The sequence below is a fragment of the Uloborus diversus genome, chromosome 9, assembly GCF_026930045.1.
Source record: "Uloborus diversus isolate 005 chromosome 9, Udiv.v.3.1, whole genome shotgun sequence".
Classification (NCBI taxonomy): Eukaryota; Metazoa; Arthropoda; class Arachnida; order Araneae; family Uloboridae; genus Uloborus; species Uloborus diversus.
In genome coordinates this window covers 113,222,494-113,237,858 of record NC_072739.1, presented here as the reverse complement: position 1 = coordinate 113,237,858, position 15,365 = coordinate 113,222,494, and the positions used below count along the sequence as shown (strand labels likewise).

Genomic DNA, 15,365 nt, shown 5'->3' with positions numbered 1-15,365 from the left:
GCGCTAAATATTTTATTACTTTCTCATGTGAATAACAAATTTCATCCACATTGACAGGCTGTTTCCAACGTTTTTCTGCTTGAATCTTGACAATCACTAAATACTCCTAGTTTTCAATTTCAATGCCTCTAACTTCTCGTGATACAATTGTTTGTCATATTCTTCAAGAACCCGTTCTCCTGTTGCAACTAACAATTTTGGAATATGTTCTGCTGGAAGTGATTAAATCCTTTACTGTAAAAAAAGTGTTGTTCCTAAACACCTGTTGAAGCTTCTGAATTAAAAAATATATATATTACTCAAATATATCTATTTATAACATGACTGCAAGTCGGATCATGATAGCTCTGAAATTTCCATGAAGCTATGACATTTCGAAATATTTCTGTATCGATGATGTAGCACTTTTATTCAAATGTAACACATGGAGAACGAGGAGTATCTTTTTGTCAAATTTCGTGTTGAAACAATTTTTTACAGCTGCAGTTTTCTTTTGTGAAGATATGACAAAGAGCGCTTTTAATGATTAACAGATTTTACCAAGGTTTCATTATTTTAAAGAGGGGTAATGCAGCTGCCAATTTAAGCCTGGGACTTCAATACTTCAAATTTGTTCTATCCTTATTCTACTTCTTAACATAATTTCTTTTTTTAGTTTTATTCTGAAAAAACTTTGGTAATTGTGTTAGTTTTTTTTTAAATTAATTAATTTATTTTTATCATCCACTCTTTTTTAAGCTTTTACATTGTTTTCCTTTTTATAATTTTCATGTTTTCCATTATTCATTAATTAAACTCGCCTCCTTTTTTGCCTTTCTGCAGCAGTCAGTGCCATTTGTGCAATTTGTTTGAGGTTTAATAACGAAAAGAGAAATGTTCCGGATGTTACTGTGACTGATGTTACATATTTCAAATAAGTTTTTTAAATAATTAAATTCAGCTATTCCTAAATATTTAAGGGATTAATATTAAAGATATCGTCATAAATGAAGAGAATATGACTTTTTATAAACTTGGGTTTGTTTTTGTTTAAGCAATGCAAATTTTTATACAATTTTGTGACTGATGTTACATTAGTATGAGCCTTAGTTTAAAATAAAAAAAATTGTTACAAGACAATTATAACAGTTTGAAGTTTTTTTATTGGTCTATTCTCTTCCTATGTAAACTAAATTTCAATAAAAAATAAGATTTTAGACATAGCAATTAATTTTCTAAGTGAAAATAAAAGATTAACTTTTAGAATCGCTAATACAAAGACACATGGGTCAAAATTTGCCCATAAAGCTTACAAAAAAATATGTTTATAACTTTTTTCGCACAGTTTTAGAAAAATACAGTCTTTTTTGCCTCATATGAAAGGAAAGAATTACTGATACAATGAAGTTTTTCTTTTACTGTGATGTTCCTAGTTTCATGGAATTGCCCTTTAGTTGTAAATATGCTCTTGCTTTAGTGTAAGTAAATGATGAGATTTCGGTATTTATTTGGCAAGATCTCTCCTCCATTTTTATTTGCATGAGTAAATAATTAGATTGTTCTATACTCTGGCTCTTGTAATATTAGATACAATCATTTCTTCTTAAAAAGAACAAGCAATAAGAGAAGGGATTGCTATATTTTCAGACCTGGGTTACCATCGCAGTGATTATTGGCGAGGAAATCTTATTACAGTTTATTATTTGTTACGATTCTTAATTTAAACTAGAAAGTGGCTCGTCATGGTATGACGGGTGAAAATTTGCTTCTACATTTGAAAGCAACCATTGCCTGTTTGGTGATATTTTGGTAGTTTTAAGTTTTAACCCTAACTCCAGTGGATTAACCCTTAACTCCATTAGAGAGTGGTCACTGTTGACCATTTTGACATTTTTGCGTTATCCTGAAATGACAGTCTTACCAGTAAAACAGTTAAGCAACCGGGATCGTGTTCAGCCTTGTCACAATAAAGCAATGGGGTCGTTTCCAAAATTTTAAAAGTATTTTTTTAAGAAAGAGCATGCTTAAAAACATAGGATCTGACCATTTTTCAAATAATTTGTTTAAATTTAATATTTTTAAAAAAATTACTTAAATCGGTATGCTTTTACAGTTTATACCTCTGCTGATGACATCACAAATGATGAAATGCCATTCACAGAACAAAATATTTAATTCGCATCTTTACTCACTTGTATTGGCAACGATATGGATGATAGCAAGCGTAGAGCGCAATTTTAATTCGCTTTTTGATTATCATAACGTGGAAATGCGATAGAAAGATGCGACAAAGTGCATCATTTGTGACGTCATCAAAACCACGCCTTGTTTGAAAAATTGGGCATTTAAAAAAATTAATTAGAAAATAACTGTTGGGAAAATAAAAGTATTATCTGGGTCCATGTTTTTTCTTTTTGCTTATTCTATCAATTTTAGTGACAAAAAGTACTACTTTTGACTGAAGGAAACAACCCCATTCCCTGCATGTCAAACATTACCAAATCATATTATCAAATTATCATGCCGTGGCGCGAGTTTCATTGTTGAAACACAGCTCGATCATCAGCTATTATTTTTATGAGGATCTCCCCCCCCCCCCTTTTCTTTTTCTCAAGTCCACTTTATTTTATTTTTCTTTTAGGTTTCCCACGTCCAGAAACAAGTGATGATTCGTTCTTTAACAACGTAGGAAAATTTAGAGCATTTTAGATGTTGATAGCGACTCCTGTCAAGTCAAACAAATTGTCGCCTCAGAACACGATATCTTAGTTTCCTTGATTAGATGTCGTGTTATTTCTGGGATTAGATGTCTCAGTGTTGCTCTGAGGCGACGAAATCTAAAAGTATATTGAGCGCTAAGTGAACATTAATGCTACAAGCTGCATGCATATCCTTTCTCACATCGGTTTTCTACACCCAATTTCTACACCCGTTCCATATTCAAGCATATGGAACTAAGCTTTTGTCAGATGTCTTATCATCCATAAACTCATTTGTTTTACATTGAAAAAGGCGATTCTTGTAACGCCAAAACACGTGTCTGCATTAATCTGTAATTTTTGCTTCTTGACGTTATTAATTCCTTTTCTCCTGTTCCTTTTTACATGGAGGCAGTGAGATACAAAGGGATGTAAGTGGCAAAATTAAAAATTTGGAGATAACCAGTACAAATAGTAAGGGGAGCCTCTCGTCTGTCTTAGGGCAAGAGTTAGTTCTAGTAGCTCACGTAGGTGCTGCTGTACAGCATGATTTAGAAAACAAATCAATGAAAGCCTACCCAGGCCGTTATCTTTAAACGTGTTTTACTCAAAACTTGAAAATGTCCACTTGCATCCCTTTGCCTCTCACTGCCTTATATAGAATCGTTTAATCCAGTGGTGTCCAACTATCGAACTGCAGAGACACATGTGGCCCACCAAGCTGATCCATTGGGCCCGCTGCTATGGCCAATGTTTCGAACGAAAACTATGTTCTGCAAATGTCCGAAGCCACCAATCGTCTTCATTTGGTATTAAGACTGATTATTACAAGTTTGGAGTCAAATAATCAAAAATTGCCTTCCGAAAAACTGGTGGATCTTTGTATTAATAAAAAAAGCATGTAATAATGATAACAACAATTCCTGGTTAGTAATTTTCTTTCCTTTTTCGAGTTTTCATATGTTGTTTAGAGAGGAGGGGGATTTTAAAATTTATGTGTGTTCTGGCCTTTGAGATCTTATTACGAAGTGCAACTCAGGTCAAAAAAAGGTTGGGAACCACTGATTTAACCTATCGTCCATCGGAAATCATTATATCAGAGGCAAACTACATTAATCTCATAAGACCAATTCTCCAAGTTTGTTTATATGAGAGTATTCCCACCGCGTGCATTGAATCAAAAGACATGTAACTTTTCGTGAAATATTATAAAATATGTTTTGTACTGAAATGTGACTAAAATAAAGAAACAATGAAGATAAGGTGTTTTTCTTCTCAGTTTTTCCTTTATTTTCTTGTTTTTTCCCCCTTTTACTCGTGTGTACAGTGCTCATTAATTTACACTTGTATTTAATTGCTATTATTATTCTGTCTTTTCTTTTTTTTTCTTCTATTTAGAAAGAACTGGTTTTCAGTTACGACCTGTTGCTGGCTATCTGTCATCCCGGGACTTTTTGGCGGGATTGGCGTTCCGTGTTTTTCATTGCACTCAATATATTCGACACAGCTCGGATCCTTTCTACACACCGGAGCCGTAAGTCTATTGCAATATTTTATAGCCAGGGTTGGCAAGGTTTTGGACACTACGGAAAAAACCACGGTAAAACCTCTGGTTTTTACTGTCCTTTCCAAAACTGTCCGAAAGTGTCCGAAACTATATTTTGAGAAAAAATTGTATTCTCTAAGAAAACATCAAAAACATAATAAATGTACCAAAGTAATGCTTTATATTGAACATTTATTCAATGAGCACATTCAACTTATTTATGCTGCTGATTTTAATCTAATTACATAGAAGTTGAACTCTGAACTAAAAATTTCAATTTGTTTGCATGAGTTTATTTATTTATTTTAATTTTTTTTATTATTGTTTTTTTTTTTTTTTTTTGATAATAGTAACCGAATTTCCCTATTTTTATGCATGTGCACAAATGAAAGCAGGGTTGGCAAGGTTTTTACCATCCTGTTCAAAAACCTTTGTGTCCGAAAGTATCAAAAACTACGTTTTTAGAAACTATATTTTGTGAGAAAATATCAAAAACAGAACAAAATGTGTCAAAACTTTTTTTTTTTGACTATTTAATGTATTTATACAATGTGACTATTCAAGTATAAATATATACGTAACTTATTTATGCAGGTGATTTTGATCTAATTAAGTAGAAATTAAATTCTTCATTAAAAATTTCAATTTGTATACATGAGGGGTTTTGTTTTCCCCCATAATAGTAACCAAATTCTTGGACATTTATGCATGTGTGCAAAAGAAAGTGTTCAAAATATAGTGCAATTATTGACTTAAATGTAATAAATTACAATTTTTTGTTGTGACAGAATTTATTATATAAAAAATATGAACTTGAAAAAAGAATAGCACAAGTTTTATAATATAAGTGTTTAAACATCAATTTCTTGTTCTTTAACCTATGATTTAAAAAATAATAATAATAATTTTAACTAAAACATCATGTAAACCATATAATTTTCAAGTAAACCTTTTTTTTTTTGCACTTAAATATTGAAATATTGCACATTCGATCACATTCTTTTGAGACCGTAAATGTAACTGAAATTAGTTGTCTTGGTATTGTTATGAATTTCCTTTCATAATTCTACCAACTGTTACATAAGGACGATTTTATGTAATAGTTATTGGCAATTTTTTAAAATGAAATATTTTTTAAATGAACATTTTAGAGAAAAGTACTATCAAATATACTTATTAATTGAACCACATTAATATCTATATTTATGCATTACGAATATTGCAATAAATACGAATTGATTAGATTACACCCCTTTAGCTTTAGCATAGTTTTGGACAGTTTAAGACAGTTTCGGACGCTTTTGGACGGTAAAAACGACCTGTCCTGTCCTAAAGCAGTTTTGGACAGTCTGAAACATAACTCTGTTTATAGCTTAACAAAAAATAATTGTAATTTATTTGATTCAGGTGAACTAAATCTTCAAAACTTGCGTTTTGCAGCTTTATTTCACCTGAATTTTAGTGACCAAGTTTGCGAAGGTTTTTGTGGCAACTTTTGCGAAACTTGATCACATTAGAATGAATTGAAATTGGAATTACTGTACTTGCTCGATAAGAAAATATCTTAAGAGAAAACGTGGTACTTTTCGTTATATGTACGTCAAGGCGTATTTTCAGTCTTGGTGATTAGTTTTCATTTTATATTTATTGTCACCATATTTGTTCAAAGTTACATAGAAACTACTGATTTGGCTATACCATACTTTATTTAATCTTTTTAAAGGACTTTAAAAAAAAGAAGAAGAAGAAGTCTTGAAGCAAGACTAAAAGCTCCATTAAACTGAAAATAATTCGCTAAATAATAAAATTGAGCCATTAAAAGTAAAACAACTTGACAAAATAACAAGTTGTTAAACAACATAAAACAAACCCATTAAAATACTCCTTAATTCAAATTTAAATGTTCCATTAACGCTTAAAATTACCTGAGAAACTAATACATATTAATTATCCATTAAAATGGAAAATTAGAAAAAGAGGAGTAAATATGGCACGACGGAAGTAAATGTAATTTTTCTATTTTCGTCAAGTTAGTAAGTAAAAAAGTTGAATAAATACTAATTCTAAATACTGCTTCTCTTTCGTGAAAAAAATTTAGATATAATAGTATTTTTCAGTGCATGAGACTCGCTATTTACATTGAAAATTCGCTTCACGATTGAATTTACCTAGGAAATACTTTGATCCTGCCCTCAACAAAGAATTAATTTATTGCTTGACCCTGGTGTCTGCTGTATAAAGTTAACAGAAGGAATAACTTTTCAACCAAACACAATTTCGAGGATAAAATATTATTTTAATTTGAATTTCAACAACTGCATTCCGTTTTGGAGGTTTAAGATTTGGGTAGTCATTAAGTTTTGTCTAATCTCTATCGTCTAGTTACATTTCCTTTTTTTTCCTTTGAGTTGCTGACAAAACACATTTTATCAGTGATTTTTTTTTTGTTTAATTTTATTAATGAAATGTTTTCCACCAAATTTTAGGTCGAATTCATAGGCGTCAAAAATTTGAAATTCAGTTGCACGATATACGAATTCCTCACCTTTAACTTCTGTAATTTTGTCTTCATTCCAACAAACCTTCTGTGGTAAAAAAGCCACTTTTACAGAATCACTGATGACTGAAATTGTAGGTTGTAAAAATATACGAATTCCTAACCATTTCTGTAATTTTGTCTTCATTCCACAACAAACCCTTTGCGGTAAAAAAGCCACTTTTACAGAGTCACTAATGTTGAAATCGTAGGTTGTTTCAAGAAAGCCATTGCTAAATTACATTAACAAAAATATCGAATCTTTTTTGCTTCTCAATATATTTTGGATGCTTCCTGTGTACTTCGAGATTCTGAACAAAAATGTTTGTAAGAAATATTCTGTCCCTCATATTTTAAAGACGATTTTAGAAAAGAATTTGTAATTTGAAAATTAATGCTATCCACTGAAGTTTAGGGTTAATCCACTGGAGTTAGGGTTAAACTTTCAACTATCAAAATATCAGCAAACAGGCAATTGCTTCGTTCAAATGTAGAAGAGTAGAAGCAATTTCACCTGTCAAATCTTGACGGGCGACTTTCTAGGTAAAATAAAAAAAGTAGAAACAGAATTTGTTGAAATTGTAATCTTGGGTCATTTTACGTGTGAATCCCCGAATCCCAATTTAGACTCAAAAACTTGAAGGCTGTGTTACTCCGCAAAGGAAATATTATACCGTATGTAGTTCCAATATCCTATTTTTGACAGAATCTCAAAACTATAAATCTGTACAAGAGAAGATATATAGCTGAATTTTTAAAATTAAGCTACTAAATTAAGTATGAAGTTAAGAAAAATTCTTAACTATTTTGATTTTTTTTTCACAAAAATTCCTTTTATATATATTTATACATTCTAGGGAGCTCCGTCCCCTGCTCGTTGACGCTCACCAACCACCGAACCAATCTTATTTGATTCGCAAGGATTTAAATCGTCAATCAGAAAGAAACAGATTAAAAACGCATTATGATCTGGAACAAAAAGCACTCCTTTTCCGGGTTACAAAATAACTTGTACCAACTTGTAGAGCCGTAAGGGCTATCCTGAGCATTGCAGAACTGCAATTTTGTACGCTTGAAAAGTCGCTTTCATACTCGTGGTCTCTAATAGTATATTTTGCTCTTTAGCTTGGGGCATGAATTGAGTTAAGTCTAAGATTTTTCGTTAAAATCGAAACCCGCAAAATTTATGAATAAGAAAGAAGAAACAAATGATTTCAAAACATTTCAAACTAGGAACACAAATAACTCTCGGCGTAATTAAGTTAGAGCATTGAAACAAATAGCATAGAATGCGGAAAATTCCACTTTTTCCAACGTTGCATAATATTAATATGTGCACGTAACTTTCACCCCTTTAACTGAAAATTTAAGCGAAATTTAAGCTTAAAAAATTAATTACAAGAAAAATAATTTGAAATTTAAAATACAAAACCCCTTTTAAAATTTCTTTGACCTTTCTGTTTTTTAATCTCTACATAGTATAAAATGAAGTGTCCAAAAAGCGTCTGTTTGTTTGAACTCGCAAAACTTGAGAACTACCCGGCCGATTTCGCTGAAATTCTCACAATTTGTTCCTTTAAGTCCTGAGAAGGTTTGCAGACCAGTTCGAAAACAATTCGATGAATAGTTTTTTTTTATTCCAATTTCAGCACAATTTTCACATAAATTCCCGAATATGGGGGTGAAAAATTACTCGCAGTTAGTAATATTATATATCGTAGGAAATGGAAGAATTTTCCGCGTTCTACGTAATTTGTTCCAACGCTCTAACTTAATTGCGGCGGGAGTTATTTACGTTTTTAGCTCGAATTTGTTTCGGCTTAACTGAAATTTAGGCACTACTTTCTTAATTAAATTTATCAATAAAAAGTGAAGGAATTGTCCTACAGTTTTCTTTTTGACACCATTGAAAAAGGCTACCTTTTTTACTCCAGATCTGACTCGACCTATGGTCGGAAGTTTAACCCTCTATCTCCATTAGAAAAAAAGTTACAAGCGAATGAAATGAAGTTCAAAAATCTGTTCTCTATTCAAGTTTTTAACCATTTTATTTTGCGTTTCCACGGTAACGCCTTTTGAATCCATTATTTGCATCTTTCTCATTTTCAATTCTGAAACTTATTTTATTTTGTGTTTCTATGGTTACACTTTTTAAATCCATCTTTCTCATTTTATTTTAATTTCTTAAAAGTATTTTAATATCTGTCGTCATTGTTTGGAGGGGAAATTTTGCATGATGATTTTTTGCTTTTATTTATGCCTGATTGTTGAATATACGTCACTTGACACAATTTTCGTTTTCAAAATAGACCGGGCAAAGCCGGGCAACGCAGCTAGTCTTCATATAAATAATAGCCGATGATCGAGTAAACCGCGTGTTTGAACAATGAAACTCGAGCTACGACATGATAATTTGATAATATTTCTTGGTAATATTTGACATGCAGGGAAAGGCTTTATTGTGACAAGGCTGAACTCGATCCGGTAACTTAACTGTTTTACTGGTAAGACTCATTTCAGGGGAATGAATAAACGAAAAAGCGATTGAAAATTAACGCTATCCACTGGAGTTTAGGGTTAATCCACTGGAATTAGGGTTAAAATTTCAACTATCAAAATATCACCAAACAGACAATTGCTTCGTTCAAATGTAGAAGAAGAGAAGCAATTTTCACCCGTCATACCTTGACGGGCGATTTTATAGTATAAAGAGAAAACTTAATAAATAATATACAGTGTGTGTCGAAATGATAGGTCCAACCGTAAAATCGAAAGTTATGTTGGTAAAAAAGGACTTACTGTGTACAAAATACTATTTTATAAACTAAATTGCTTCATTCAATGTAAAATAATACATGAAAAGTATACCAATAGTAGGAATAATAAGTCAAACAAAATTTACATGAAACAACTGTTCCAAAAAGATAGGTCCACTGAGTCAAACGTCAAATTAATGTTGAATTAATAAGAAATTTTTGTACCTTTTTTCTAAATAAGCTCATAAATCCTATTCAGCATGGTTTCAACAAGGTTTTGCATACAATTTGTCTCGAATTTTACCATTCGGTGGAAATAGTCCTTTCTAAGTCTGCAATACTGTTGTACTGCATTCCGCCTGCATACACTGCTCTTGCGAGGATACCCTACATGTTTTCTACCAGATTCAGGTCGGGGCTGCAAGATGGCCAATCGATAACATGTACAGCATTATCCAGAAAAAATTCGAAAGTTGACTTTGCAGTGTGCCCAGGAGAATTATCTTGTTAGAACATGAAGAATGGGCCCCCAATGTACTCTTATTGTGGAAGAAAATACCCTTCAAGCAATTGTTGATAGCCTGCAACATTCAAACGATTGTCTACAAATGTTATATTAGTTTTTCCAGCATCTCCGAGTCCGGCTCATACCATAACGGAACCACCACCAGCTTGCCTTTCGAGAATATCTGTCTATCGTTAGGCAGATCGTGCCAGTAATACTGCCCATCATCTGGACCATCCAGGATTTCATCACTGAATATCACACGACGCCAATCTTGTTTCCAGGCCATCACTTCCTTTGCGAAATTCAATCTATTTTCTTTGTGCTTTTTAGTCAATTTTGGACCCGCTTTCTTCTTCACGTAAACTACATTCGCGATCTTCTTTACTACTCTATGGACAGTATATTTTGATATTGGAGGGTTTTGTTGTTAGTCCAAAGTTAATAAGCTTATATTTCCTGCTTTTAAGTCCTTTACGAAAGTCCTTCTTTGTCGGGTGTCACTTTTTGACGGGCGGCCAGATGATTTTTTACTGCCATAAGCCAGAAAAAAATCGCAAAAAATTGTTAAAGTCACACTACAAAGTCACACAACTGACTAAAGTCACACAACTAAGTCGCAAAAAATTGTTTACAATATTATGCGATTTACTTAAAATCTTACCTATTTCTCCATTCGATTTTCCACAATTTTTAAATGCTTCAATTTTCCCTTGCTCAATCAGGGAAAGACTGCAAAGACGACCCATTTCGTTTGCTTACTACGTGATGCTTAAATCTGTTTAAATACCTCCACAGCAGCCAGCATAATCTCACAATAAGACTAAGCAACGAGATTTATGCAAATTTTTTGGAAATAAACGTGGTTAGAGCGAAATTTCTGAAGGTGAACCTAGCTTTTCGAAACGGTCTAAAAAGAAAAATTTGCATAAAATAAAATGGAATTATTTATTTTTACAAAATTTCTTCATAAATAGTTATAACAATTGCTGATTAATTATCTGTACCAAAACAGTGCTTCTTATTCTCAATTAAGAGTCAAAACTTTGAAAAATGCGGGTGGACCTATCATTTCGACACGCACTGTAGTTATTTAGTACTAGCAAAAATACCCGGCGTTGCCTGGGTCAGTAATAATTATTAGAAAAAATCATTACTTGCTTAAAAATCGAGTTTCTTCCCTACCCATAAAACTAAAATAGCAATAAGTATAAAGAACAAAGTAGTATTGATTTAGAAACGAAAGCACTATATTTAAGCATATACAAATTTAAAAAAACATGAAATTAATCTTCTCATATTTAAAAAGATTAATCTGTTGATACTTTTTTTTAACATGGAGTCTAAAACCTTCTCTGTATGGCTAATGAAGTACGAAGTGATTAAAAAAAAGTAGCTGCGCTCGTAATCCCCTTATACTTGCTTTAGTTATTTCGGGAAATTTCAATCATTCTGGCTCTTGGGGCGATTTTACCGAATTTGCGAAAGTCGTTTCGGGGTACCTTCGATGATGCTCCCCCATTCTTTCCTTACTTTGTAAAACGATATGATATTAATTTTCGTTACAGAGATATCGTCGCCAGATGCTGAGATATTTTTGGTCACCATAAAATGGCGCTAAACAGTTTCATCCGAAATGTTACCAAAATAAGTAATACAATTTGGTGATTGTTTGAAATTGTGCAAAAAGGAAAATTAATGGAAGTTTTTGTGCTGTTTATGGATTTGCCTAATTTAGTTGCTGGATTATTTAACACAGTAAAAAAAAGTCTTTTGAAAATTCTTTGATTGGCGATATTTTGTTTACATGGTGAAAGCTGAGAAACATTATGACGTAGTCTTCGGCTTCAAAAACAGCAACGTTGAAAAAACTGCCAAATGCATCAGCTACGGAAATCTTTCTGCAAAAATTTTGGCGATCTGCTTGTTGTTTGGATAATGAGTAAGTGTTCAATCAGCATAAATAATAATAAAAACCATTAATTACATTAAAGTTCCGTTTAAATGGAAAATCATCAACCAAATCATGTATTATTTGCCAATCTTGTGCAAAAATCTTTCTTCAAGATTTGACTTGAGAAAAGCCTTGAACAATCACGAAAAGCAAAGAAAGTCAACAATACAACAATTGTCGCTATCGACAGGGAGTTGAGATGATACACTAAATATTGTATTGAGTTGAGGAAAGCCTTCGAACATGGATCTAAAAAGTTCATAACTCGTTTTTTATTCTACTTAGAAATTTCGAACAGGTGCCATCTTCAGCAGAAAAATCAGAGCTTTCGATGGACATATAATGTAAATATGTGCAAGTATTTTTTCATCCCAATATTAGAGAATTTATACAAAAATTGTGTTTTATTGCCCCCCTAAGGGGGTTTTGCCCCCCATAACGGGACGAAAACTACCCTATGTGTTATTCTGATGCATAAGCTATATTATTGTAAAGTTTCATCAAAATCCGTTCAGTAGTTTTTGCGTGAAAGAGTAACAAACATCCATACATACATCCATACATCCATACATCCATACAGACAAACTTTCGCATATATAATATTAGTAAGATTTCATATTAGTTTTAAGCTTTGTTCATGTTTACCTAACTCTTTATCAATAATTCTGAACAAAATGTTATAATGTAATGGTTTGAAGTTCAAATATTTCAAAAAATCTATGAGTAATGCAATAGTTTTACTACCATTTTCCTTTTGTAACATCACCTTAAATACAAAAACTAACTCTTTGCTTACCACTACCTTTCTCAAATTCGGTTTTAAGAAAAGTTTCAAAATCAAATTAAATTTAGAAAAAATGTGCAACCGTTACAAATTAAAATGCGACTGTATGCTTTCGTCTATATCTAATGCATAAAATAAAATAATAAAAAAGAAAAAGAAAATTCGTGCAAGCATTAAAATCATGATTGATCTTTATATTAAAAAAAAGTAAGGTCTAAGAAAATTTTGAAAGGAAGTCTGAGGCGGGCCTGTGTCTAGGATACCCCATAGCACCTACAGCCTTGAAATTTTGTACAAAATTACTTCGAGTCCCGGTGGTTTGCACCTGGGGTTTTATTTTTTTTAATTCGAACTAGTTTTTTTGTAATTAATTTTTTGAGCTCAAATTTCGCGTAAATTGCCTATTATTGCCAATTAAAGGGGTGACAAATTACTTTCACATACTAATATTATATATAGTTGGAAAGGGTAGAATTTTCCGCGTTCTACGCAATTTGTTTCAATGCTGTAACTGAAATACGGCGGGAGTTTTTTTTTGCGTTTTCATCTCGAACTTTTTTAGGCTTAGCTAAAATTTTAGGCACTACTTTCTTCATTAAATCAATCAGTAAAAAGTGAAGGAATTGTGCCACAGTTTTATTTTTGACACCACTGGAAAGAGCGGCTTTTTTTACTCCAGATCTAACTTGACCCATGGTCGAAAAACTTCACTTCTATCTCCAAAGAAAAAAAGTTACAAGCAGTTTTAATCAAGTTCGAAAAATCTCATCTCCATTCAAATTATTGATGTTTTATTTGGCGTTGCTATAGCTACGTCTTTTCAGTTCGTTTGTTTTTTCTTTCCTATTCACAAATTTTAAGGGTTTCGATTTTAACAAAAAATCTTAGGCTCAACTCAATAAGAGCCCCGAGCTAAAGAACAAAATATATACTCATGTTTGGGAAAATTGTAACAACATGAAGGACTCATTGAAAAGGAATAAAATTTATACCACATATTACTCGTAGTGCTACTGATAAACGATCAAAATTACAGATGACTGAAATGAAAATAACTGGCGTAGATTATTATTGAATCTAGCTACCACGTGCAACTATGCGAGCTTGTACATGTTTTGGCATCGAATCATAGAGGTGCTGAATGTCACGATTGGGAATAGCATGACATATGGCTTCAATATGAAGCCATTCGTACCAACTGCCGGACGAGACACATGGGCGAGTCTCCGACCAACTCAATCCGAGACATGTTTGATTGGCGTCATATCCGGAGAACGGACAGGCCAAGGAAGTAGCGTAACCTGTCGTGCACCGAAAAACACTTGTACGTTACGTGCAACATGTGGACGTGCATTGTCCTGCTAAAACACTGCACTAGGACTGTTCTGAAGAAAGGATAGCGTCTCCGGCGTCACATCGAGGCCTTCGAGATTTGATGGCCATCCAACTAGCAAATGACGTCATCGTTCGTCGATCCTCAATGATATTGGGAAGTGAGCGCTTCAATTAGTATTTTGGTTTAATTAAACTATTTGGTTTATTTATTATTGTCTTCTATTATTTTAGTAGCATTAAAAGTTCTACTTTTTCATTTGAAAACATAAAAAGGAACCGATAATCATACATTAAAAAATACACTGAGCTTAATTCATAGCATTTTACATAAAAACATTTATAAGTCTTACAAAGTATTCAAATAATTAAACATGATTTTATTTTACAATCATGTTAAAACGAAGTGATAAATAAACACAGTTTTATTTTTCATTTGAAAAAAAAATTTAACTAATCGCATTTTAACTACTCGTATATTGTATCGAAACATTATGTCTTAAGAAGTATTCAAATAAATAAATGAACTTGCATTTTACAATTACATCATAACAAAAAATAATTTTACTATTGTATTTGAATAAGAATTAAATGAAATTTAAAAAAATAAATAAACAATTTTACTTATGTAAGCGGGAAACATGACTGCAATATGTTTCAAAGACATAACATCAAATTAAAGCACATAATACCAGATTATTAATGTTAACTTAGCTCAGCAAATTTATGGTTTTAAAAAGACATGAATGCTTGGGTGCCTTTGCCCAAAGTAAACAGTGCCCTACCCCTTTCAATTTTTTTTTACTTCAAGAAAAATACAAACAAATAAACAATAACAATAATACAAACAATACGATGGGGGAGACGTTTCCCAAAAACGTCTCCCCCATCTCCCTTGAAATTTCAAGGGCACAGTTATTTATAACTATAGCCGTTGAAAAGCTATCATTATTATGAGACTATGATTCCGACCCCCCCCCCCCTCGGTGGGCACTCTCGAAAAATTACACAGGAATTCAACTTGAAAAACGTTAATTAAAGAATGAATTATACAACATCATGAATACTGTATGTTGTACATCAAAAAAAATGTCTTCAATATCTAAGCAACCTTTTTTTTTTCTTCTTCTTTTTTTTTTTTTTGGAATCTGGCTACTTTTCCATTTTTAGCTTTTTTCTGCTGCTAATAATTCTTGTGGGGGGGGAGGGCTTTAATAGTTCATCATTTTAGGCTTATGAAAAATTATTTTAAAAAACATTAATTGATGACAAAG

General features: G+C 32.2%; 1 protein-coding gene across 1 annotated transcript in view; it reads left to right on the top strand.

Moving 5' to 3' along the window:
- Positions 1-15,365, top strand: part of LOC129230446 (tryptophan 5-hydroxylase 1-like) — a 55,628-nt gene that overhangs the window by 26,704 nt on the left and 13,559 nt on the right. Inside the window, 1 exon segment of the mRNA XM_054864844.1 lies at positions 4,077-4,212. Within this exon segment, the coding sequence (XP_054720819.1) occupies positions 4,077-4,212 (136 nt within the window).